Source organism: Leucoraja erinacea, chromosome 20, assembly GCF_028641065.1.
Source record: "Leucoraja erinacea ecotype New England chromosome 20, Leri_hhj_1, whole genome shotgun sequence".
In the NCBI taxonomy this organism is placed as follows: Eukaryota; Metazoa; Chordata; class Chondrichthyes; order Rajiformes; family Rajidae; genus Leucoraja; species Leucoraja erinaceus.
Genome location: NC_073396.1, coordinates 4,955,681 through 4,976,656, shown reverse-complemented (window position 1 = coordinate 4,976,656; position 20,976 = coordinate 4,955,681). Strand labels below are relative to the sequence as shown.

The following is a 20,976-nucleotide window of genomic DNA, read 5'->3' as shown; positions in this document are numbered from 1 at the left end:
TAATTGCGTTTTCATTCACCCAGGGATATGTTAAAGTGACTTAACGTAGAGTGCTTTGGGTAAGTGGGTTAAGGAAGGTAAGAGGATTAAATCACCAGTAGTTGTGATCAATGCAAGAACCACCAACATAGGAAAACTAATATCATGATAAAAGAACCAATAATAGCACTGACATTTTAAATATTGCCAGCACTGAGGGAGGAAGGTGGCTTTCTCCACTTTACTTCCAGTGCTGTGTAGTGTAGGACATGGGATAATCCTAAATGGTACGGGATTAAGGGCCTGTCCCACTTAGGTGGTTTTTTTGGGCGACTACGGGCGACATGGTGAAATTTTTTGGGCGACAGGTGTCGTCGGTGAATTCCAATAAAAGTAGTCCCTGGCAGTCGCCTAAGTGAGACAGGCCCTTTAGTGTAATCAAGTAGGGGAATGCATGGCTGCGCTGCGTTTGTGATCTCTGTGCAGAATAATTCTGCAGAACACAGGGCTTGTGTATCACAGGTTGCGTTCATTAGATTTAAGTGTTAGCAGTGCTGCGATAATATTGTTGATGAGTATGACATCACTTAACAGCGTGAAACGCAGGATACAAGCCAGAATGGGAAGATGATTTTGTTTTCAGTTTAAAGATGGGTAATCATTTATAGTTTAGTTTAGTTGAGAGATACAGCATGGAAGCAAGCCTTCAATCACCCACCCATTCACACTAGTTCCATGTTATCCCACTTTCTCATCCATTTCCGACACATTCGGGGCAATTTTACAGAGGGCCAATCAACCTATAAGCCTGCATGTCTTTGGGACGTGGGAGGAAACTGGAGCACCCGGAGGAAACTAAATCCCACGGAATTAAGTGCAGAGTGGCGCAGGGGAATAAAGTTGTCCCAAGGGACAAATAGAGAGGTTGTTATGGAAAGAGGTTTATTGACTGGAAAGAGGTTTATCGTGGGGTTATTCAGACCATTCCTCTTTTTATATAAAATGGCAAAATGTGCAGATGATGGAATATTTGAAATGAGTTTGTCAGATTTCAGGAGATGGAAGAAGGAAGAATGGACTGGCATTGTAGACGGGATTTTACTCAGACATGTGCATGAAAGTGCACATGTCTGTATCTTATAGAAACTTACAGAATTCTTAAGGGATTGGACAGGCTAGATGCAGGAAGATTGTTCCCGATGTTGGGGAAGTCCAGGACAAGGGGTCACAGCTTAAGGATAAGGGGGAAATCATTTAAAAAAAACCGAGATGAGAAGAACTTTTTTCACACAGAGAGTGGTGAATCTCTGGAACTCTCTGCCACAGAGGGTAGTCGAGGCCAGTTCATTGGCTATATTAAAGAGGGAGTTAGATGTGGCCCTTGTGGCTAAGGGGATCAGAGGGTATGGAGAGAAGGCAGGTACGGGATACTGAGTTGGATGATCAGCCATGATCATATCGAATGGCGGTGCAGGCTCGAAGGGCCGAATAGCCTACTCCTGCACCTAATTTCTATGTTTCTATGTAAAGAGACTTTGCTTGGAAGCAATATGAACTAAATGGTTCAGTGTCTTAGACGGTGAGGTCAGCAACAGAGAGGTCAGGAAGTCTACTGACACTAGACATGGGAAGACAAGTTGAAAAGTAGTGCACACAATCAACAAAGTTATGCCAAAACAAAATAATGGCTGGTCGGCACGGACTCGGTGGGCCGAAGGGCCTGTTTTCACGCTGTATCTCGAAACTAAAGCAAACTCGTGTATTTTTTCAGTTTGCGGCGTAAAACATAGGGCAGAAGGTGCAGGAGATTTGGAATGATTATAAGATTTAGTATGATAATCTGGAATGTGGAATTGTCCGTTGTGTGTGGAGTTGCATATATTATAGATGGAAACTAGAGGGCACAAAGCACTGTAGTGATCCAGCGGGTCTGGCAGCATCCCTGGGGAACATAGTTGGGTGATGATTCGGGCCAGGACCCTTCTTCAGACCTGAACCGTCACCCAGCTTGTCAGAGACGCTGCCTCAGGTGCTGAGTTACTCCAGCACTGCGTTTCTTTTTGTAAACTAGCATCTGCGGTTCCTTGTAGCCATAGTATAGATGGAATTAGTATTGATGGGTGATTAATGTGGACATACTGGGCCCGAGGGCCTGCCCTCTGGGCTGGAGGATTTTCTAACAGTAGATGAGGAGCATATTTGATTGAGATAGTCAAAATCAATGATTTCAAAGGAGCAATGAGGAAAGCCATTTTCCAATTCACTAATGAGAAAAAGGAGTCAATATAATATTTTGCAAGGATCGACTATGAACTCTAAGGTGTGACCGACCTCCTTCTTGGCAATAATTTCATGATTCTATGAATTTTAATACCTTGGCCGTAAATGGTGGTTTTCAAACAAGTTTGCAGATCGACAGAAGAGGCTCAGCCTGAAGATGAGCCCGACCCAAAGCGTCGTCCATCCACATTCTCCAGAGACGCTGACTGACCCGCTAAGTTACTCAGGCACTTTGTGGCTTTTTTTTGCAAACCGGCACCTGCAGTTCCTCGTGTCCAAGCTCTGGTCACTTTCGGCGTATCCACTTAACTTGCCCAATTTTATCACAGTTTGACCCGTAGCAAATGTTGCCATGAAGTTATTTTACAGATTAAAATATGGGTCATAGTGCGTTACTGCTTTAGTTCACGTTTGTGTGAAAGATAAACGATGCGATGCACTTCTTTAATTGTCCTAGATTTGTTTACAATGATTTAATAGCAATTTAAGAGAGAAGTTAAATGCTCCATCCAAAATTGGGGCACGTACACAGCTGTGCTTTGTATCCATGTCACAGCATATTTTATGGGGGGGGTGGGAGATTGCAACCTTCACGTGGTCTGCCCTGTTTCGACTAACGCAATCAACCCGGCGTGCACAATCAAATAAGATCAAATAGAACAAGTTGTCCTAGAACTATAGGCTTGGCACGCCATACGCAAGAAGAATAAGCATATTTTATCAGCAGTAACAAACCATGTTTAGTCAGTAAATCAAAGCCATGTGTATCTCTCCTCGAGTCGGACAATATGTGAGAAGCCAGTGTAAGGAAAGCTTTGTTGGGTACGGGAGGCAGATATATGGAACATGCTGCCTGAGGATGTAGTTGAGGCAGATGCTATAACAATATTTCAAAGGCACTTGGGACGGATACAATAGTAGGAAAGACTTAAGAGGGATATGAGTGGGGAAAAAGGGACTAGTTTGATGGGGCATTATGGTCGGCATGGATGAGTTGGGCCGAAGGGCCTGTTTCTGTGCTGCATGACTTAGACTTAGACTTAGATTAGATCCTTTATTTGTCATTCAGACCTTTCGGTCTGAACGAAATGTCGTTGCCTGCAGCCATACATATAATAATAAACAACAAAACACACAATAAACACAGTAGAGTAAACTGTATACAATAAACACAAATTAACATCCGCCACAGTGAGTTCACCAGGCACCTCCTCACTGTGATGGAGGCAAAAACTTAGGGTTACTGTCTCTTTCCCTCCTCATTCCCCCATGACTATGAAAGGTTATGGTAAATGTCAGGTACAAACACACACAAATCTGTCATAACTGGTGTAACTACTGAGATATCAAATTGAATTAAACTCAAAAACACAATATGGTGGAAAAGCACATGGATGAGATGGTTCGGATGAGATAAGGTCGGGTTGGGGATGGTTCATGGAAGTATAAACTGAAAATAACAGTTTTTCCATGCTGTAATTTCAGTGTAAGCCCACATATTGTGGCCATGCAGATCAAATAACTCACCTCCAATCCTCTTTTTCTGTTCGTTTTCTGCTTCGCTTTGAATCTCTTGGATTAATCTCTCATCATCTTCCTGCCAGAAAATAGCGGTTATTATTTATGATGAGCAGATCAAGGGATTTACATTACATTGTCATCACGGAAGTTTTCATGGTTAATTAACAGTCAGCCATACGGGCCAGAGAATGGATGTGTATCTGTTGGAAACTTGACAGAACGCCATTAGAATTTACCCTGCTGGTTGCCAAAAGCAGTTTTTGTTTTTGGAAAGTACCACTCCTAAATGTACTTTCAAACAGTTGAACGTGGGAGATGATTTGACCCCCAGAGATGTTACATGAAGCAATTCTGACTCCACCCAACAGATACAACGCGTACAGGCATTTCTGCAGTGTCAAGGATGCAACTTGCCTTATCTGGGTGCATGGAAGGAGCTGCCAGAGGAGGTAGTTGAGGGAGGTACTATCGCAACGTTTAGACAGATACATGGACGGTGCAAGAAGGAACTGCAGGTGCTGTTTACAAAGAAGATAAGACACAAAATGCTGGAGTAACAGGCAGCATCTCTGGAGAGAAGGAATGGGTGACGTTTCGGGTCAGGACCCTTCTTCAGACATGGAGAGGACAGGTTTAGAGGGATGAAGGTCAAACACAGGCAGGTGGGACTAGTGTAGATGGCACATATTGGTCGGTGTGGGCAAGTTGGGCCGAAGTGCCCGTTTTCACGCTGTATTGAAGCTTTATGGTAGATAACATGGTCCCTTATATCACATTAGTGTGCCATAGCATTTACTAATGGAGGTATAAAACAAAATAAATATATGTCCGTTCCAGCTATAATTCAACTGCTTCTTTGTACAAGAAGCAAAGATCATTGCTGTCACAGCAGTTCACGACAGAGGTCCAGATTGTTACTGGGCAAATATAGAATGTTATAAGTATAACAGCTCCCGCACCCAAGGCTAGTGTGTGACTAATTATCTGTTGCCACTTAAACAATTAATGATCACATACTCAGAGATGGAAAATTAGAGTTTTAAAATAGCAGACATCACATAAGATAAAAATATTTGTTCCATTCACTCGTCTGAATTAAATTATCAGATCAGTCAGCCGCTCAAGATATAGAACGTGTTCTTGCATTTGCTGGTGAGGTTAAACTTAACATTGCATTGGAGTTGATGATTGCTTTACTTTAAAAAAAGATAATTGTAACAGGACTTATTGATAAATGGCTTCACTCACTAGTGCAAGATAAAAATAATGGGGAATGATTAATCCTCTGTTCACTGGTTGCCAGTTGGTTACTTTATCAGCAAGGGACATGGTAAATTTGAACCAAGATTGGTCTTAGGATCTGGGCGGTGCTGGGAATCTGATATCTGAAAGGAGATGACAAAAGGTGGTGGTACTGCCCTACCCACTATCGAAGGGATCTATAGGAGGCTCTGCCTTAAGAAGGCAGTCAGAATCATCAAGGAGCCACACACCACCCTGGCCATGCTATCATTTCACTCCTGCTATTGGGAGGAAGGCGTTTAAAGAAGGAACTGCAGATGCTGGAACATCGAAGGTAGACAAAAGTGCTGGAGAAACTCAGCGGGTGCAGCAGCATCTATGGAGCGAAGGAAATATTTCCTTCGCTCCATAGATGCTGCTGCAGCCGCTGAGTTTCTCCAGCACTTTTGCCTATTGGGAGGAAGGTAATGGGAGTCTGAAAAACGTGACCTCCAGCTTCTTCCCAACAACCATTAGACGGTTGAACACTACAAAGCACCAACTATACTGTTCCTGATTCCATCACCTCTTCAGGCAATGCGTTCCAGACAGCAATTAATCTATAAGAAAATAACTTTCCCCCCAGGAGCTCGTTAAAACTCTTTCTCACTCTCACTTTAAACCTAGTTTAGAAACATAGAAAACAGGTGCTGGAGTAGGACATTCTGCCCTTCGAGCCAGCAGTGCCATTCAATATGATCATAGCTGTTCATTAAAAATCAGTATCCCGTTCCTGCTTTCTCCCCATATCTCTTGATTCCTTTAGCCCTAAGAGCTAAATAGAAACATAGAAAATAGGTGCAGCAGTAGGTCATTCGGCCCTTCGAGCCTGCACCGCCATTTAATACGATCATGGCTGATCATCCAACTCAGTATCCTGTACCTGCCTTCTCTCCATACCCCCTGATCCCTTTGGCCACAAGGACCACATCTAACTCCCTCTTAAATCTAGCCAATGAACTGGCCTCAACTACCTTCTGTGGCAGAGAATTCCAGAGATTCACCACTCTCTGTGTGAATTTTTTTTATCTCATTTCAGTCCTAAAAGATTTCCCCCTTATCCTTAAACTGTGACCCCTTATTCTGGACTTCCCCAACATCGGGAACAATCTTCCTGCATCTAGCCTGTCGAACCCCTTAAATTTTGAATTTTCTATAAGTAAGTTAAATTCTATAAAACCAAGTCTACCCTTAAGACTAAATTCCCTACGTGAATTAAAGCCCATTTAGGAGACCCTGCACACAATACTCTTGGTCTCATCAGGGCCCTGTACAACTGCAGAAGGACCTCCTTGTTCATTGATCCGGTAGGCGGCGTGACTCTGGTCAGCAGCGGCCTCTCCCAGAAAATAAATCTGGTGAACCTACGCTGCACTCCCTCAATAGCAAGAATGTCCTTCCTCAAATTAGGAGACCAAAACTGCACACAATACTCCAGGTGTGGTCTCATCAGGACCCTGTACAACTGCAGAAGGACCTTCTTGTTCCTATATTCATATCTTCTCGTTATGGAGGCCAACATGCCATTAGTTTCTCTTCACTGCCTGCTGTACCTTCCATGCAAGCTTGTGATGGACTTTAGTGTAACTGATGTACATGTATGGCTGCAGAAACGACACCTAGGGGTCTCGTTAAATAGACTATTGACTATTGTTCCTATATTCATATCTTCTCGTTATGGAGGCCAACATGCCATTAGTTTCCTTCACTGCCTGCTGTACCTGCAAGCTTACTTTAGTGACTGATGTACAAGGACACCTAGGTCTCGTTGCACCTCCCCTTTTCCTAATCATACACCATTCAGATAATACCTTTTGCCTTCCCCCCCCCTTTTCTTTAAATCCCAGTTTTGTGGAGAGATCAGGAGCAGCATAGTGGCGCAGCGGTTGAGTTGCTGCCCTACAGCACCAGAGGCCCATGGTCGATCCTGACTACGGGTGCTGTCTGTACCGAGTTTGGAGATGAACATACCGCTAGCTTTCTTCACTGCCTGCATGCTTACTTTCAGTGACTGATGAACAAGGACACCCAGATCTCGTTGTACCTCCACATACCCTTTAGTTTATAGTCATGTGCACCGAGGTACAGTGAAAAGCTTTTGTTGCTTTCTAAAACCAGTCAGTGGAAAGACTATACATGATTACAATCATGCCATTCACAGTGTAATGATACATGATAAAGGGAACCAGTTGGTGCAAGTTAAAGTCCGATTAAAGAAAGTCCGAGGGTCTCCAATGAGGTGAATAGTAGCTCAGGACCGCTCTCTAGTTGTTGATAGGATGGTTCAGTTGCCTGACAACAGCTGGAAAGAAACTGTCCCTGAATCTAGATAGACACAAACTGCTGGAGTGACTCAGCAGGACAGACAGCATCACTGGATAGGAGGAATGGGTGACGTTTCAGGTTGAGAACCTTCTTCAGACTGAGAGTCAGGGGGAGAGGGAGACACAGAGATAAGGAAGGGTAATGTGTGAAAACGAGACATCAAAGGAGATGGAGATCAAGGAAAATGTAGAACAGATCATTGTATGCGAGGGGGAAAGTGACAAACATAGAAACATACAAACATAGAAATTAGGTGCAGGAGTAGGCCATTCGGCCCTTCGAGCCTGCAATATGATCATGGCTGAGATCAAACAAGCATACAGAGATAACATTTAATCAGGAAGACAGTCAGACTGGTCGGAGAACTAGGACGGGGAGGGATGGAAAGAGAGGGAAAGCAAGGGTTACTTGAAGTTAGAGAAGTCAACGTTCATACCGCTGGGGTGTAAGCTGTCCAAATGAAATACGATGTGCTGTTCCTCCAATTTGCGCTGGGCCTCACTCTGACAGAGGAGGAGGCCCAGGACAGAAAGATCAGTGTGGGAATGGGAGGGGGAGTTAAAGTGTTTACCAACACTTAAAGTGTTTAGAATCTGGAGGTGTGCATTTTCACACTTCTGTACCTAGTGCTTTTGATACCTCTATAATGGGAGAGAGATTTTGACTGCACTATAAATGGCTCATATTCTTTACTTCCATCAGGTCACCCCTCCGCCTGCTGTGTTACTGGTCCGACTGCGATTGCAGGCCATATATTACAGTTGCACACAAGGTCTACCGACTTTCTTGGTCTGATTTAGAATAACATGCATCCAATTCAGTTTCTGTTTCAGATAATTGCCAAAATGAATGAAAATATTTATTTTTAAATCTTTCTCGACAATGGATACATTATAAAAATGGACTTAAGAATGCCAAACAGCCAACGTACCCTTGAATTCATCTATTGTCTGAGAGGATGTAAGGTCAATGTTGGATCAACAAAGCTGCTTTCTGTCGCTCTCAGAGCTGTGGATGCGGTCACCGTCTTATGTTGTTTCTGGATACGTTTTTTTTTTTAGCAATAGTAGAATAAACAACTAAGAATTCTCCTTATCCAGATGTTTAAGTCTCCTGCTCTAGTTCCTTTGGCAGCTGCACTTCCTAGCAAAGAACAGCTGTATGAAATGTTAAAACCTGGCACACTATTGCACCTATTTTGAATCCCACATCCAATCAATTAGCAGTCCCTCACATTGCCTCCTTATAGAAGCGGCTGATTCGGGAACTCCAAGCCGCAGAGTGCGTTCAGATCCATCCCGACGTCGGAGTTTCTATCGTCCCGACGAGAGGGCTGGTGCATCGGGCCGTCCGCAGCGGCGACTGCGGAGGGTTCGAGGCCCCGACCACGGGGTGAACAAACAGGGGACGGTACACCAAAAAACGCTGGAGAAACTCAGCGGGTGCAGCAGCGTCTATGGAGCGAAGGAAATTAGGCAACGTTTCAGGCCGAAACCCTGAAGGAAATAGGCAACGTTTCAGGCCGAAACCCTGAAGGAAATAGGCAACGTTTCAGGCCGAAACCCTGAAGGAAATAGGCAACGTTTCAGGCCGAAACCCTGAAGGAAATAGGCAACGTTTCAGGCCGAAACCCTGAAGGAAATAGGCAACGTTTCAGGCCGAAACCCTGAAGGAAATAGGCAACGTTTCGGGCCGAAACCCTTCCGGGTTTCGGCCCGAAACGTTGCCTATTTCCTTCGCTCCATAGATGCTGCTGCACCCGCTGAGTTTCTCCAGCATTTTTTTGTGTACCTTCGATTTTCCAGCATCTGCAGTTCCTTCTTAAACACAAAGGAGGACGATTGACTGAACTTTAATGCCTTCCATCACAGTGAGGAATTGCCGATTCCACTGTGATGGATGTTTATGTTCAATTCTATCGTGTATTGTGTTATCTTTAACTGTATGGCCGTATGGTAACTCAAATATCACTGTACCTTAATTGAAGCACGTGACACTAAATTCTTCAGATCAAATCTGATATGTTAAAATATTGACGATCAACCTTATTCTTCACAATCACAACTGACTCTAAATCAACGCAGATCTGTGATCAAACAATTTGGCAGAGGAAGGAAATGTGCTGTGCAGAAAGGAACTGCATATGCTGGTTTATACCAACCATAGACACAAAGTGCTGGAGTATCTCGGCAGATCAGGCAGCATCCCTGGAGAAAAGCGCTGGGTGACATTTCGGGTCGGGACCCTTCTTCAGACATGGAAATACAGTGTTCAGATCATGGGTTAAAATACTCTGATTTATTCAAAAGTTTTCTTTATTGATAGCCTTTTGAAGGGACAGCTGTGCCTGAGTTATCAGTCAACATTAAAAAAAAATGACGAGCTTAATGGAGTTTCTGAAGCGAGACTATGACTGAACTATCTTAAGCACCCTGGAGGCCAGATGACTTGTACAGTGTAAAAGGGATTTAAAAAATCTTGCTTAAGGACATTGGGGGATTTGGGGAGGGTGGGATGGGGCACGAGGTTAAGAACCAGTGGCTGGGTGCAACAGGTGAGAACAGAGCAGAGGTCTTTTAATAGCTATAGGAAGAAACTGCAGATGCTGGTTTAAACCAAAGATAGACACAGAAAGCTGGAGTAACTCAGCGGATCAGACTGCATCTCTGTACAAAAGGAATAAGATTTCAGTCTGAAGAAGGGTCTCGACCCGAAATGTCACCCATTCCTTTTCTCCAGAGATGCTGCCTGACCCGCCAAGTTACTCCAGCTTTTTGTGTTGATCTTCTCTTAATAGCTAACCATCTGGATTCTCCAACATGGTTCTGGGAATTATTTGCCAAATTATGTGTAACATTTCAGTCACTGTAACCTGCTGCCACACGACGTCACTGGTAGCAAAACAAAACGGACTAAATAAAGAAGTCTCTACTGCACTCACGAGAAGTGTTGACAGAAGGCAAGGAGGCAACCTTGATATTCTTGTGCAGGATCGAACTGCTTCACAACATAAGTTCAGGCAAATAGTTCAAGCGAAGAAGTAGAGCAATAATAACCTGTATTAAATGGGTGGCAATACGAGTCATCGGGAAGCAAATTAGTTTTGCCATTGAGGGACTTTTTTTTTTTTTAATGGAATTTTTGAAAAAAAATCACCATCATCTTTCCAAAGCAATTGCATTGTCATTTGCTCTAACTGGAAATATCAAGTAAAAATAGGTTGCATTGGCAAGGTTGTAATTGTTGATGTTTATTTAAAATGGTCTTTTGGGACAGACCTATTTACCTCCAGTTACTACAGATATACATTCAACACAGGCCCGCAAGGTTACGTTGAGTTCTCTTGCTTAGCTCGAGGCATAGATAACAATATCCATTTTATTACCAGTCTTTTTTACTTTTGCCATACGAATATTTTAAAGTATCCTCACTTATTCTATCTTTGTTCAAATAACCAATCTTTGTCCGATCATCGACTCGGCAAACATTGGTAGCTTTTTGATTGTGGGGAATTTTCACCCAGAGACTTGTGAATCTGTGGCATTCTCTGCCACAGAAGGCTAAGTTAGTTTAATTTAATTCAGAGATACAGCACGGAAACAGGCCATTCGCCCACGCCGACCAGCAATCCCCGCACATTAACACCATCCTGCACCCACTTGGGACAATTTTTTAAAAAACATTTTACCTTGCCAATTAACCTACAAATCTGTACGTCTTTGGAGTGTGGGAGGAAACCGAAGATCTTGGAGAAAACCCACGCAGGTTACGGGGAGAACGTACAAACTCCGTAATCGGGTCAAACCCGGGTCTCAGGCTGCGCTGCGCCACCGTGAGCAATTCACTGGATGTTTTCAAGAGAGAGTTAGATATAGCTCTTAGGGCTAACAGAATCAAAGGATATGGGGAGAAAGCAGGAACGGGGTACTGATTTTGGATGATCAGCCATGATCACATTGAATGGCAGTGCAGACTCGAAGAGCCGAATGGCCTACTCCTGCACCTATTTTCTATGTTTCTATCACAGCTAAATCCCATCTTGTTTAGCCTTCTGGATCTGTTTTTGGTTTTGTTTTGTTTAACAAGTTGAGGTTCTCATTTACACCCATAAAGCAACATTCTAGGAAAGTTGTGCTAAATTCAGGCTTAATTTTAGTTAATCTTGGTCTAAAATAACCAGATATGATCTTTAAGGGACTTCTGTTTGGAAATTGCAGCAATTCCCTAAAGAACAATAAAGCACATTCTTAAAGTTGATTCAGTAGCTCCACAATCTGACAGCAGCTCCATAATCCATCTCTTAATATAATTATTGCGGGGAGATGATGGAAATCGAGCAATTTAAAAAAATCTATTAGACTGCGCAAATGTCTCCTAATACATATTATTTTCAGGGAGGTTTAAAATTCTTTATCAAAACATTGTGATACGTTAAACAGGATTTTACTTCGCAGGGAAAATATTTCTCTCACAAGTTTCAAACTATTTGCTGCCCAACTTATTTAACTAATGTGTTCAGTTTCTGTGATACAACTGCTTCTGACAAGTTTGGGAGTTATTACAAATTCCCTAATTGGCTTTAGCAAGCGACCAAACTCTTAATTGTGAAGGCATTCATACAATGATGATGAACAAGGATTTCCATGATTTAAACCCAGTAATAGTGAAGGAACAGTGACATATTTCTATACTATCCCACTTTCACGGCCACTCCCTACACACTAGGGGCAATTTACAGGGGGACAGTTAACTTACAGACCCGCACGTCTTTGGGAAACTGGAGCGCCTGGAGGAAACCCACCCGGTCACGAGGAGAACGTGCAAACTCCACAGAGCACCCGAGGTCAGGATTGAACCCGGGTCTCAGGTGTTGTGAGGCATCAGCTCTGCCAACTGCACCATGTGTTGCAGAATACCACAGTTTAAGAATAAGGGGTAGGCCATTTAGAACGGAGATGAGGAAAAACTTTTTTACCCCAAGAGTTGTGAATCTGTGGAATTCTCTTAAAGATAGCGGAGTCAGGGGATATGGTGAGAAGGCAGGAACGGAGTACTGAATGTGGATGATCAGCCATGATCACAGTGAATGGTGGTGCTGGCTCGAAGGGCCGAATGGCCTACTCCAGCACCCATTGTCTATTGTCTAAATTAGAACAGTCTGTGAATGCAGAGGAATCACATGTTAATCGCATTCATCTACTGCCTGTTGCATTAGAATCACAAACTTGGGTGACAGTCTAGCTGAGTTAAGGTACAATCATACTGAAAGGCCTGAGGTGAAAGGGTGAAAAAAAAAGAAAAATAATTTGGCGGACGGGACGTGTTGGCCATAATATTCTAAATTGTGTTGCGATGATTTATCTGGAAGTTATTTGAAGTCCGCCTTGTAGTGTACCAGGTCTCTGATGGTTTTACAGAACCACCTGCCAAAGACACACACAAGCTTTGATTTGCCCTTCTGTTTTGAACCCCTGAAACTTGGAACCTGTCCAAAAAGGTAATACTCAATTGTGAGAGCCGACAGCATTACTAGCACCAAATGAAAGCACATTCCATGCATCACCCAAGGCTGACGACCTGTGAAAGATGGGCAAAATGCCCAAACACCTGCAACAATTAGCATTCACAGATCAAATGCAGTAATCTCCATTGGCCTTTTGTGTCAAATATAAAGCAGAGTTTTCGAAGAAAAGATGAACACAAATGTGGTGCTGCGGTAAAGTTGCTGCCTTACCGCACCAGAGACCTGGGTTCGATCCTGACTATGGGCACTGTCTGTACGGAGTTTGCACGTTCTCCCCCTGACCTGGGTGGGGTTTCCCCCAGATCTTCAGTTTCCTCGCACACTCCAATGACGTACAGGTCTGTAGGTTAATTGGCTTGGTATAAAATGTAAATTGCCCCGAGTGTGTGTCGGATAGTGTTAGTATGCGGGGATCGCTGGTTGGTGCAGACCTGGTGGGCCGAAGGGCCTGTTTCTGCGCAGTATCTTTACACTAAACTAAATGTAGGATGGCACAGGGTTGATGTTGGTGATACAGCATTGCTGCCTCACGGCCTCAGAGATTGGGGTTTGATCCCGACCTGGGTGCTGTCTGCGTGGAGTGTGCGTGTTCCCCACATGGGCATGTGGGGTTCTGCCAGGTTCTCTGGCTTCATACATCCCGAGGCAGGAAGGTTTATCGACACTCTAAATGTCTTGTTGGCATTGATGGGCACATGAGAGAAGAAGATTTACTTCCCTGGTGTGGGATGGGGAATGGGACTGATAGGATTGCTGTGTTGGGCATCACCTTTGGCCTTTGTCCCCCCCATCTGCCAGTCATTCTCCCCCCCACCCGTATTCACCATCATTTGCCAAGCTTTGTCTTGCCCCCACATCTCTCTTCCAGCTTTCTCCCCCCCCCCCATGCAATTAATCTGAAGGGTACCGACGTGTAACGTCGCCAAGCCACGTCCTCCAAAGATGCTGCCTGGCCCGCTGAGTTACTCCAGCACTTTGTGTTTATATCACATATAAACCAGCATCTGCAGTTCCTGGTGTCTACAGACCATTTCTGATGCAGCAAGTCTTCTTAAACTCCGTGCAAAGTGTTTGGAGAAGCTGAGCCAGGGATAGCATAATTTAGATGCATCAATAACTTAAAAACCAGTTTAATAACTTAAAATTCAATGAGAAGACAATCTTGCAGAAAGTGGAAAAGAGGAAAGATTGTTGGTTAATTGGCTTGGTAAATTTGTAAATGGTCCCAACTGTGCACAGGGATAGCTGTCAGCGCTGACTCAGCGGGCCAAAGCACTTGTTTCAGCGTTGCATCTCTAAACTAAACAAAATACTAAGTCTAAGATGGACACAAAGTGCTGGAGTAACTCAGTGGGACAGGCAGCATCTCTGGAGACAGGGGCGGAAAACCCGGAGGGGGGGGCAGAGGGGACACGCCCCCCCCCCCCATGTTTTGAGAGGTGGGGGACATCCCCCCAAGTTTTTGTGCCTAAGATTTTAAAATCTCCGCTTTCCGCAAGGCAGTGGGGGTGGGACTGAGGATAGAGCGCGGTGATTGGAGGAGGGAGACGTGGCACAGACCTGCGCCTCATCTGCAGGCAGGATCGATCCCGGCTAGGTCTCCGGCGCTGTCCCGAGTGCCCGAGTCCCCCCCCCCCCCCCCACGGGTGGTCAGAGAGGTCGGGAGTCAGACGTGAGCTGTACCCCCCCAGGCCCAAAGCCTGCGCAGAGAAGCAGCACTAAACCCAGCTCAACTCCGCCTGTCCCGCCAGGTTAACCTGCCTGGGCTTGCGGGAAATATGGCCAGCGCGGAGAAGCAGTGCTGGTGTCCCGTCAGTCCAGACAGGGCTGCAGGTAACCCGGTGAGACAGGCAGAGTTGAGATTGAGCCCTAGAGGAGCTCCTCCAGTATCTTTGATTGAGCCTCCGAAGCCTCGCGCGTGTGAGTGTGTGTGAGTGTGTGTGAGTGTGTGTGAGTGTGTGTGAGTGTGTGTGAGTGTGTGTGTGTGTGAGAGTGTGTGAGTGTGCGTGCGTGCGTGTGTGAGTGTGCAGAAATTATGTCCCCCGTCCCCTCCATGTTTTGATAGCAAGTTCCGCTTTTGTCTGGAGAGAAGGAATGGGTGACGATTCGGATCGAGACCCTTCTTCAGGCTCGACCCGAAACGTTCCCGTTCCTTCTCTCCAGAGATGCTGCCTGTTCCGCTGAGTTACTCCAGCACTTTGTGACTATCTTCGGTTTAAACCAGCATCTGCAGTTCCTTCCTCCATAAATAGTAAGTATGTCAGTCTGATTGGTTATGAATATGCTAGGACTCAGAAAATAGCTCCAGGTCAACCGCAGACCACCAGCACACCAGTGTCTCGTACCAGCAAACACAGGTGGGAAATACTAGATGGAGCACTTTCCACACGACTATCGAATTACACTGAATATAGTAAAATCTTTCTTTGCAAAGGGATCCTGGCAGCATGCAATGAATTGTTGAAACATTACCACTCCCTGTTGCAAAGATTTTGTTTTTAAGGGAGAAACCATAGCAGCTTTTAAGGGAGAAATGGGTAAATAATTAAAATGAAGAAATTGTACCGCAGGGGAGAGAACAGGCATTGAATTAGTTCAGCAATCACATCACAAAAAACAGATACTCAACGTACCAAAGGACCTTTTAATTGTGCTATAGGCTTCGAGAAGTTAGTAATCATGAAGAATAAAGTCAAAAATGATGGCATCTGGCAACCTCAATACAAACAGGCCTTCTGGGTATTTCCAACATTATCGCATCTTATTCCATGACAAGATTCCCCCTTTCGTGGCCAAGAGGCTCAGCCAGTGGACCAAAGTTTTGTTAAAGTTGCAGAAATTGCAGGGAAAAAAAAGCCAGATAGTTGAAGGAGGAGGCGTGCACCACTTTTCATGCAAGTTTCAAGCAGCATTACATTGGAAACGGTTCCAGATGTCGTCAATTTGTTGCTTTTGTAGCCATACCTGAGGCACAAAGAGCACAAGAAGCTTTTTCATGAAAAAATGGAGTACGGTCATTTGCTTCCAAGATAATTGATGATAATGGAATAATCATAAGATTAGTTATGCACGTGCTGCATTCCCATTAGGCTTTTAAGACCCACAGACTAATTCTGCCATTTAAAAAGAATCCATGGAAACCAAGAGCTTTACAACATCCAAATCAATTGAATTTTCTTCTGCCTTTTTATATCATAGTTAAAATTTTAAGTAATGTTAATACGCAAAGAGATTGTATCGAGCCCCATTCATTTCCACCTCGTTGTATGCAATTATTGACTTTCGCCATTGCCAGTTTCTAAATGCAGTTTAAATTCTTCATTCAAAGCACAGATTCTATCGATGTAGCTGCTCTGACTTGGATGTCAAGGGCCTGCCCACTTGGGCGTCATTTTGTGGGTCACGTAGAGATTTTGTACATTCCAAATTTCCTGGGGCGCCGCGCGTGACTGCCTACGTCACCATGCGCGCGTCACGACGCATAAATGATGTCGTGTACATGACGCCCAAGTGGGACAGGCCCTTTAGGCACCTCAGCCTGGGGAAGCAACCGTCACAAAATTCCACCTCAGCATACACCAGTGATGGCAGGCCCAGCTCTGTGGAGCTGAGCTCTCCAGAGAGCTGGGCATTCCAACACTAACTTCCCTTCCCTGCATTGTTCAATGTCCCTCACTTCTATCAATCCTGCTTGCACTCACCGCCCTTGGTGTAAAAACAAAAACTTGCACCCGGATATAACTCCTTTAAACTTTGCCCTTTTCACCTTAAAGCTATGTCCTCCAGTGTTTGTAGTATCACTCAGTCACCGTAGGCTCCTTCCCCTCTCACCTGCTGTCGCTTCAAGGTGGAGCACGTTGGGAGAGAAGGAGGTGGAGGCAGTGGGGGAAAAAGGGGGGGTGGGGGGGGAAAGAAAGAGTACTACTCTAGGGTTTTTCCATCCTGTGGAACAAAGGTTCTGACTGTCCACCTTAATCCATCAATATTTCCTGGACCAACTTCTGCCTTTGGCTGTTCTGTACAGAATTGCCACAATGCTATTTGTTTATGAAATGTCCACAGTCTTACCTTGGGATCCGTCCACAAAGAGCATCTCTTGCACAAGCGACAAGGGGCACCAGGTGATCGCGGGTGTTGGCAGAAATGGTCGTAGCCACTGATGGGAGCCCGGCAGAGGTAGCAGATCTGGGCCCCACAGCGACAGGACATCCTGTTGCACCCCTCTGATTTAATGAGACCCATCGTACATTTGTGACATTTCCTGATCGCTGTTGCTGTCATTTTCTCCTCGCTGCAACATTAAAAAAAAACAGATTTGCAAAACGGCCACAGAGATATCCAAATCCTTCAGGCTCAATCGACGCGCAGGAAATTGATTGTTATGAGCTTTGTAACATGTGCAGGTCTTAAACAGTTCCACCCGGAGCAAGTAATTGAGATCTCTCAAAGGTCAAGAGTGTTTTATTGTCATATGTCCCAGATGGATCAATGAAATTCCTACTTGCAGCAGCACAACAGAATATGTAAACATAGCAGATCGCAAAATGCTGGAGTAACTCAGCGGGACAGGCAGCACCTCTGGAGAGAAGGAATGGGTGACGTCTCGGGTCGACACCCTTCTCCAGACCAGCGTCTGCATTTCTTTCCTACACATGCAAGCATAGTACACTGTAAACCATCTTACAAACGAAGAAACAAAATTTGGGGTATGAAATCAGAGTTTAGGAGCAGGTCATCAGCGTACAAGGGAAACAGATCCTTAGATGAAACTGAGGGGTGGGAGATTGCATCCTTCACATAGTCCGCCCTGTTTCGACAAATGCAATCAACCTGGCGTGCACAATCAAGTAAGATCAAATAGAACAAGTTGCCCTACAACTTTAGGCTGTGCACGCCATGCACAAGAAGAAGATGAAACTGAGAGACCTGCGTGTACTTTTTAAGGTAGATTTTGAAGCGCAATTATTTACTAGAATAAGACTGCAGACAAGGGAAATGAAGCTTACACTTGCAGTACCATAGCACACTAGCAGAAAAGTGGAGGCTTACAACACAGCTGTCAAATCTATCAAGAACGGCCCCATACATTTCTCCCTCGCCATGGGAGAAAACCTTACAGGACTCAACGTGGATGCTTTTCAGAACTTTTGCCGTAGCAACAGCTGAATTTCAGCAAACACAAACTGTAGTTGCACCTTTTACACTGAAAATGCAAAGGGAAAAACTGCAAGAGTTGCAAAAAATGGAGAAAATGCTGGAAAAGCATTGCAAGTCAGTCGGTGTCTACAAGTGGGAAGCATTAGTTGTTAATTTTAGCCTGCACAAAAATAGATACCATCACTTCTGAAATTACCTTTGTATTCTGCTGTACCATCAACTTGTCAGATGAGAACAATATGAAACGGGATGAACAGCAATTTGAACCATTCCTTTAGGGAAACACGGGAAATTTCACCCTGTCTATTGCCACATTAATCACAACCCGGAGATACCAATATCATGAAGTCACGAGTTCAGTTTAGTTTTAGTTTAGTTTAGAAATACAGTGTGGAAACAGGCCCTTCGGCCCACCGGGTCCGCACCGACCAGCGATCCCACGCACATTAACACTATCCTACACACACTTGGGCCAATTTACATTTATACCAAACCAATTAACCTACAAACTTGTACGTTTTTAGAGTGCGGGAGGAAACCGAAGTTCACGGAGACAACTCACGCGGTCACGGGTAGAACGTACAAACTCCGCACAGACAGCAGAGTCCGTACGGAGTTGTATAATACTCAAATGTTCTGTGTTGATATGTACATTTGGAAAAAATGAGCTTGGATATGGCAACATAATCTGTACCCATTTTTTAATGGCCCAATAACATTAATTGAAAAAACCCCCCCCAAAAATAAAAAAATAAAAATAAAAGACAGCACCCGTAGTCAGGATCGAACCTGCATATTTGGTGCCGTAAAGGCAGCTACTCTACCGCTGCACCCCTGTGCCGGCCATCACACTCCGGGGATGGAGTTAATCTCTGTCTCCCTCAGATGGGATGATCAGCCATGATCACATTGAATGGCGGTGCTGGCTCGAAGGGCCGAATGGCCTACTCCTGCACCTATTGTCAATAATATCACACTCCAGAAATACAAGCTCACACTGCTACTTTTCACATGAAATGCTAAATTCGGGACAGGTGTGATCACACGATTATCTCAGGAAGCTTACGTATTGTCTACATTCCGGACATGGGAAGATCTGTCCCACAAAGAAAGATTAAAGTGATAAATCTCTATTCCCTAGTCTATCTAAACTCCAGAGGTGTTGTATTGTCATGTGTACCGAAACGGAACAATTAAATCCTTACTTGCAGCAGCACAGACTTGTACAACAGTAATCAATAGATACAGGTTGAGCAACGATAACCTGGCACTTTCGGTTCCAGAGCCTTACTGGATTATAGACACAATAACTCAGCAGGAAAGGCAGCATCTCTGGATAGAAGGAATGGGTGACGTTTCTCGGTCGAGACCCATCTTCAGACCAAGAATCAGGGGAGAGGGAGACAGAGAGAGGAAGGGCAAGGTGTGAAAATGAGAAAACAAAGGGGATGGTGATCAAGCAAGATGTAGAATGGTTGACTGTTGGCTGCATCATTCCTCTAGTAAAGGCAAGCAGAATAAACGCAGGGAGAAGGCAGGGTCAAATTGTGTTGCGTTATCTCACTCACTCACCAATGACAAATATCAGCTGGCATGAAATGGCTGCCAAGCCCATGCCATCAGTAGAGGACGGAAAGGGGCGAAGGTTACGAGTGTTGCTAAGTCCTGAAATAGCAAAGGGCATTTAAAAATGCTTTGTTCACATTTATTAGATTTCAGAACAGATATCTTGTTCTGTAGGAGTCAGCATACTGTGGTAATTATGTATTTTTAAGTGCACAATAAAAAGTTCAATTAAATTTGGTCAACGAAGACCAACATGCCAAGTACTGTAACTGAGTCGGGTTTTTTCTAATTTTTATGTATCGTATCCATCAGGCTGGAACAGTGACGACAGTCACAGTTTTTCGATAAGCCTTTTTCCTAGTTTTGTTGAGGTTGCTAAATCGCGCTAAGAACACTTTCCATTGATGGATGCTGAAATACCAGCTAAAGATTTAACTGTTAATCAAGCAGGCTTCAACTCTCTGGTTGATATCTGCTTCCATATGCTCACTGGGCTAGTTAGTGCCCTAGCACGTTGCAATGGTGACATCAAACGGGTGTTGAGAACTATTAAACGTCACCAGTCCATGTGGGGACATGAAATGGTCCCCAACAATAAAGTCACAAACAGCAAGCATGTGTACATTCACACTGGCAAAAATCTCAGCCAGTGATCATTTTCTATGACCTAAATTTATATCTCCAAACTCATAAGTGTATATTCCTGTTGGACATAAGACTGTCTATCTGTGATAATAACAATTGACTGATAGCCATGAAGAACAATGTGAAGGTTATGGGGAGGCAGGTACTACAATCTGGAGCAAAAATAAACTTCTGGGGGAACTCAGCAGGTTGGGCAGCGTCTGTGGAGGCAGAACAGTGGTCGACCTTTTTGTTTTTTGCGTGGATGATACAGCATGGAAACAGACCCTCAATCACCCAGTCACACTAGCTCTCTGTTGTCCCATTATTACATCCACTCCCTACACAGTAGGGCCAATTAACGTACAAACCCGCACGTCTTTGGGATGTGGGAGGAAAGCGGAGCACCTGGAAGGAACCTATGCGGGAAGAAGTGCGAACTCCACACAGACAGCAGCGCCAGAGGTCAAATTTGAACCCGGGTCCCTGGCACCGTGAGGCAGTAGCTCTACCAGGCGCACCACTGTGCCACCCCTGTGGATGGCCATGGTTCCAGTACGATCTGCGGCTCTGCGTCACACTGCACCTTCTTGCTTTGGGAGTGGACCTTCCTGCTCATATACAGCAGGATGCTTTGCTGATCTGAAAGGAAACCATTTCACTGCGTTAACGTCCTCCGGAAGATGGCAAATATATCCGCCATTTCCTAAATTACTAAT

The 20,976-nt window shown here is 44.5% G+C and overlaps 1 protein-coding gene across 2 annotated transcripts in view; it reads right to left on the bottom strand.

Annotated features, from left to right (window-relative positions):
* Positions 1 to 20,976, bottom strand: part of rnf216 (ring finger protein 216) — a 124,503-nt gene that overhangs the window by 4,911 nt on the left and 98,616 nt on the right. For both annotated transcript variants that reach the window (XM_055651053.1, XM_055651054.1), the window contains 2 exons: positions 16,979 to 17,201; positions 3,787 to 3,856 (listed from right to left, as the gene is read on the bottom strand). In XM_055651053.1, the coding sequence (XP_055507028.1) occupies positions 3,787 to 3,856; positions 16,979 to 17,201 (293 nt within the window). The remainder of the gene's footprint in view (positions 1 to 3,786; positions 3,857 to 16,978; positions 17,202 to 20,976) is intronic.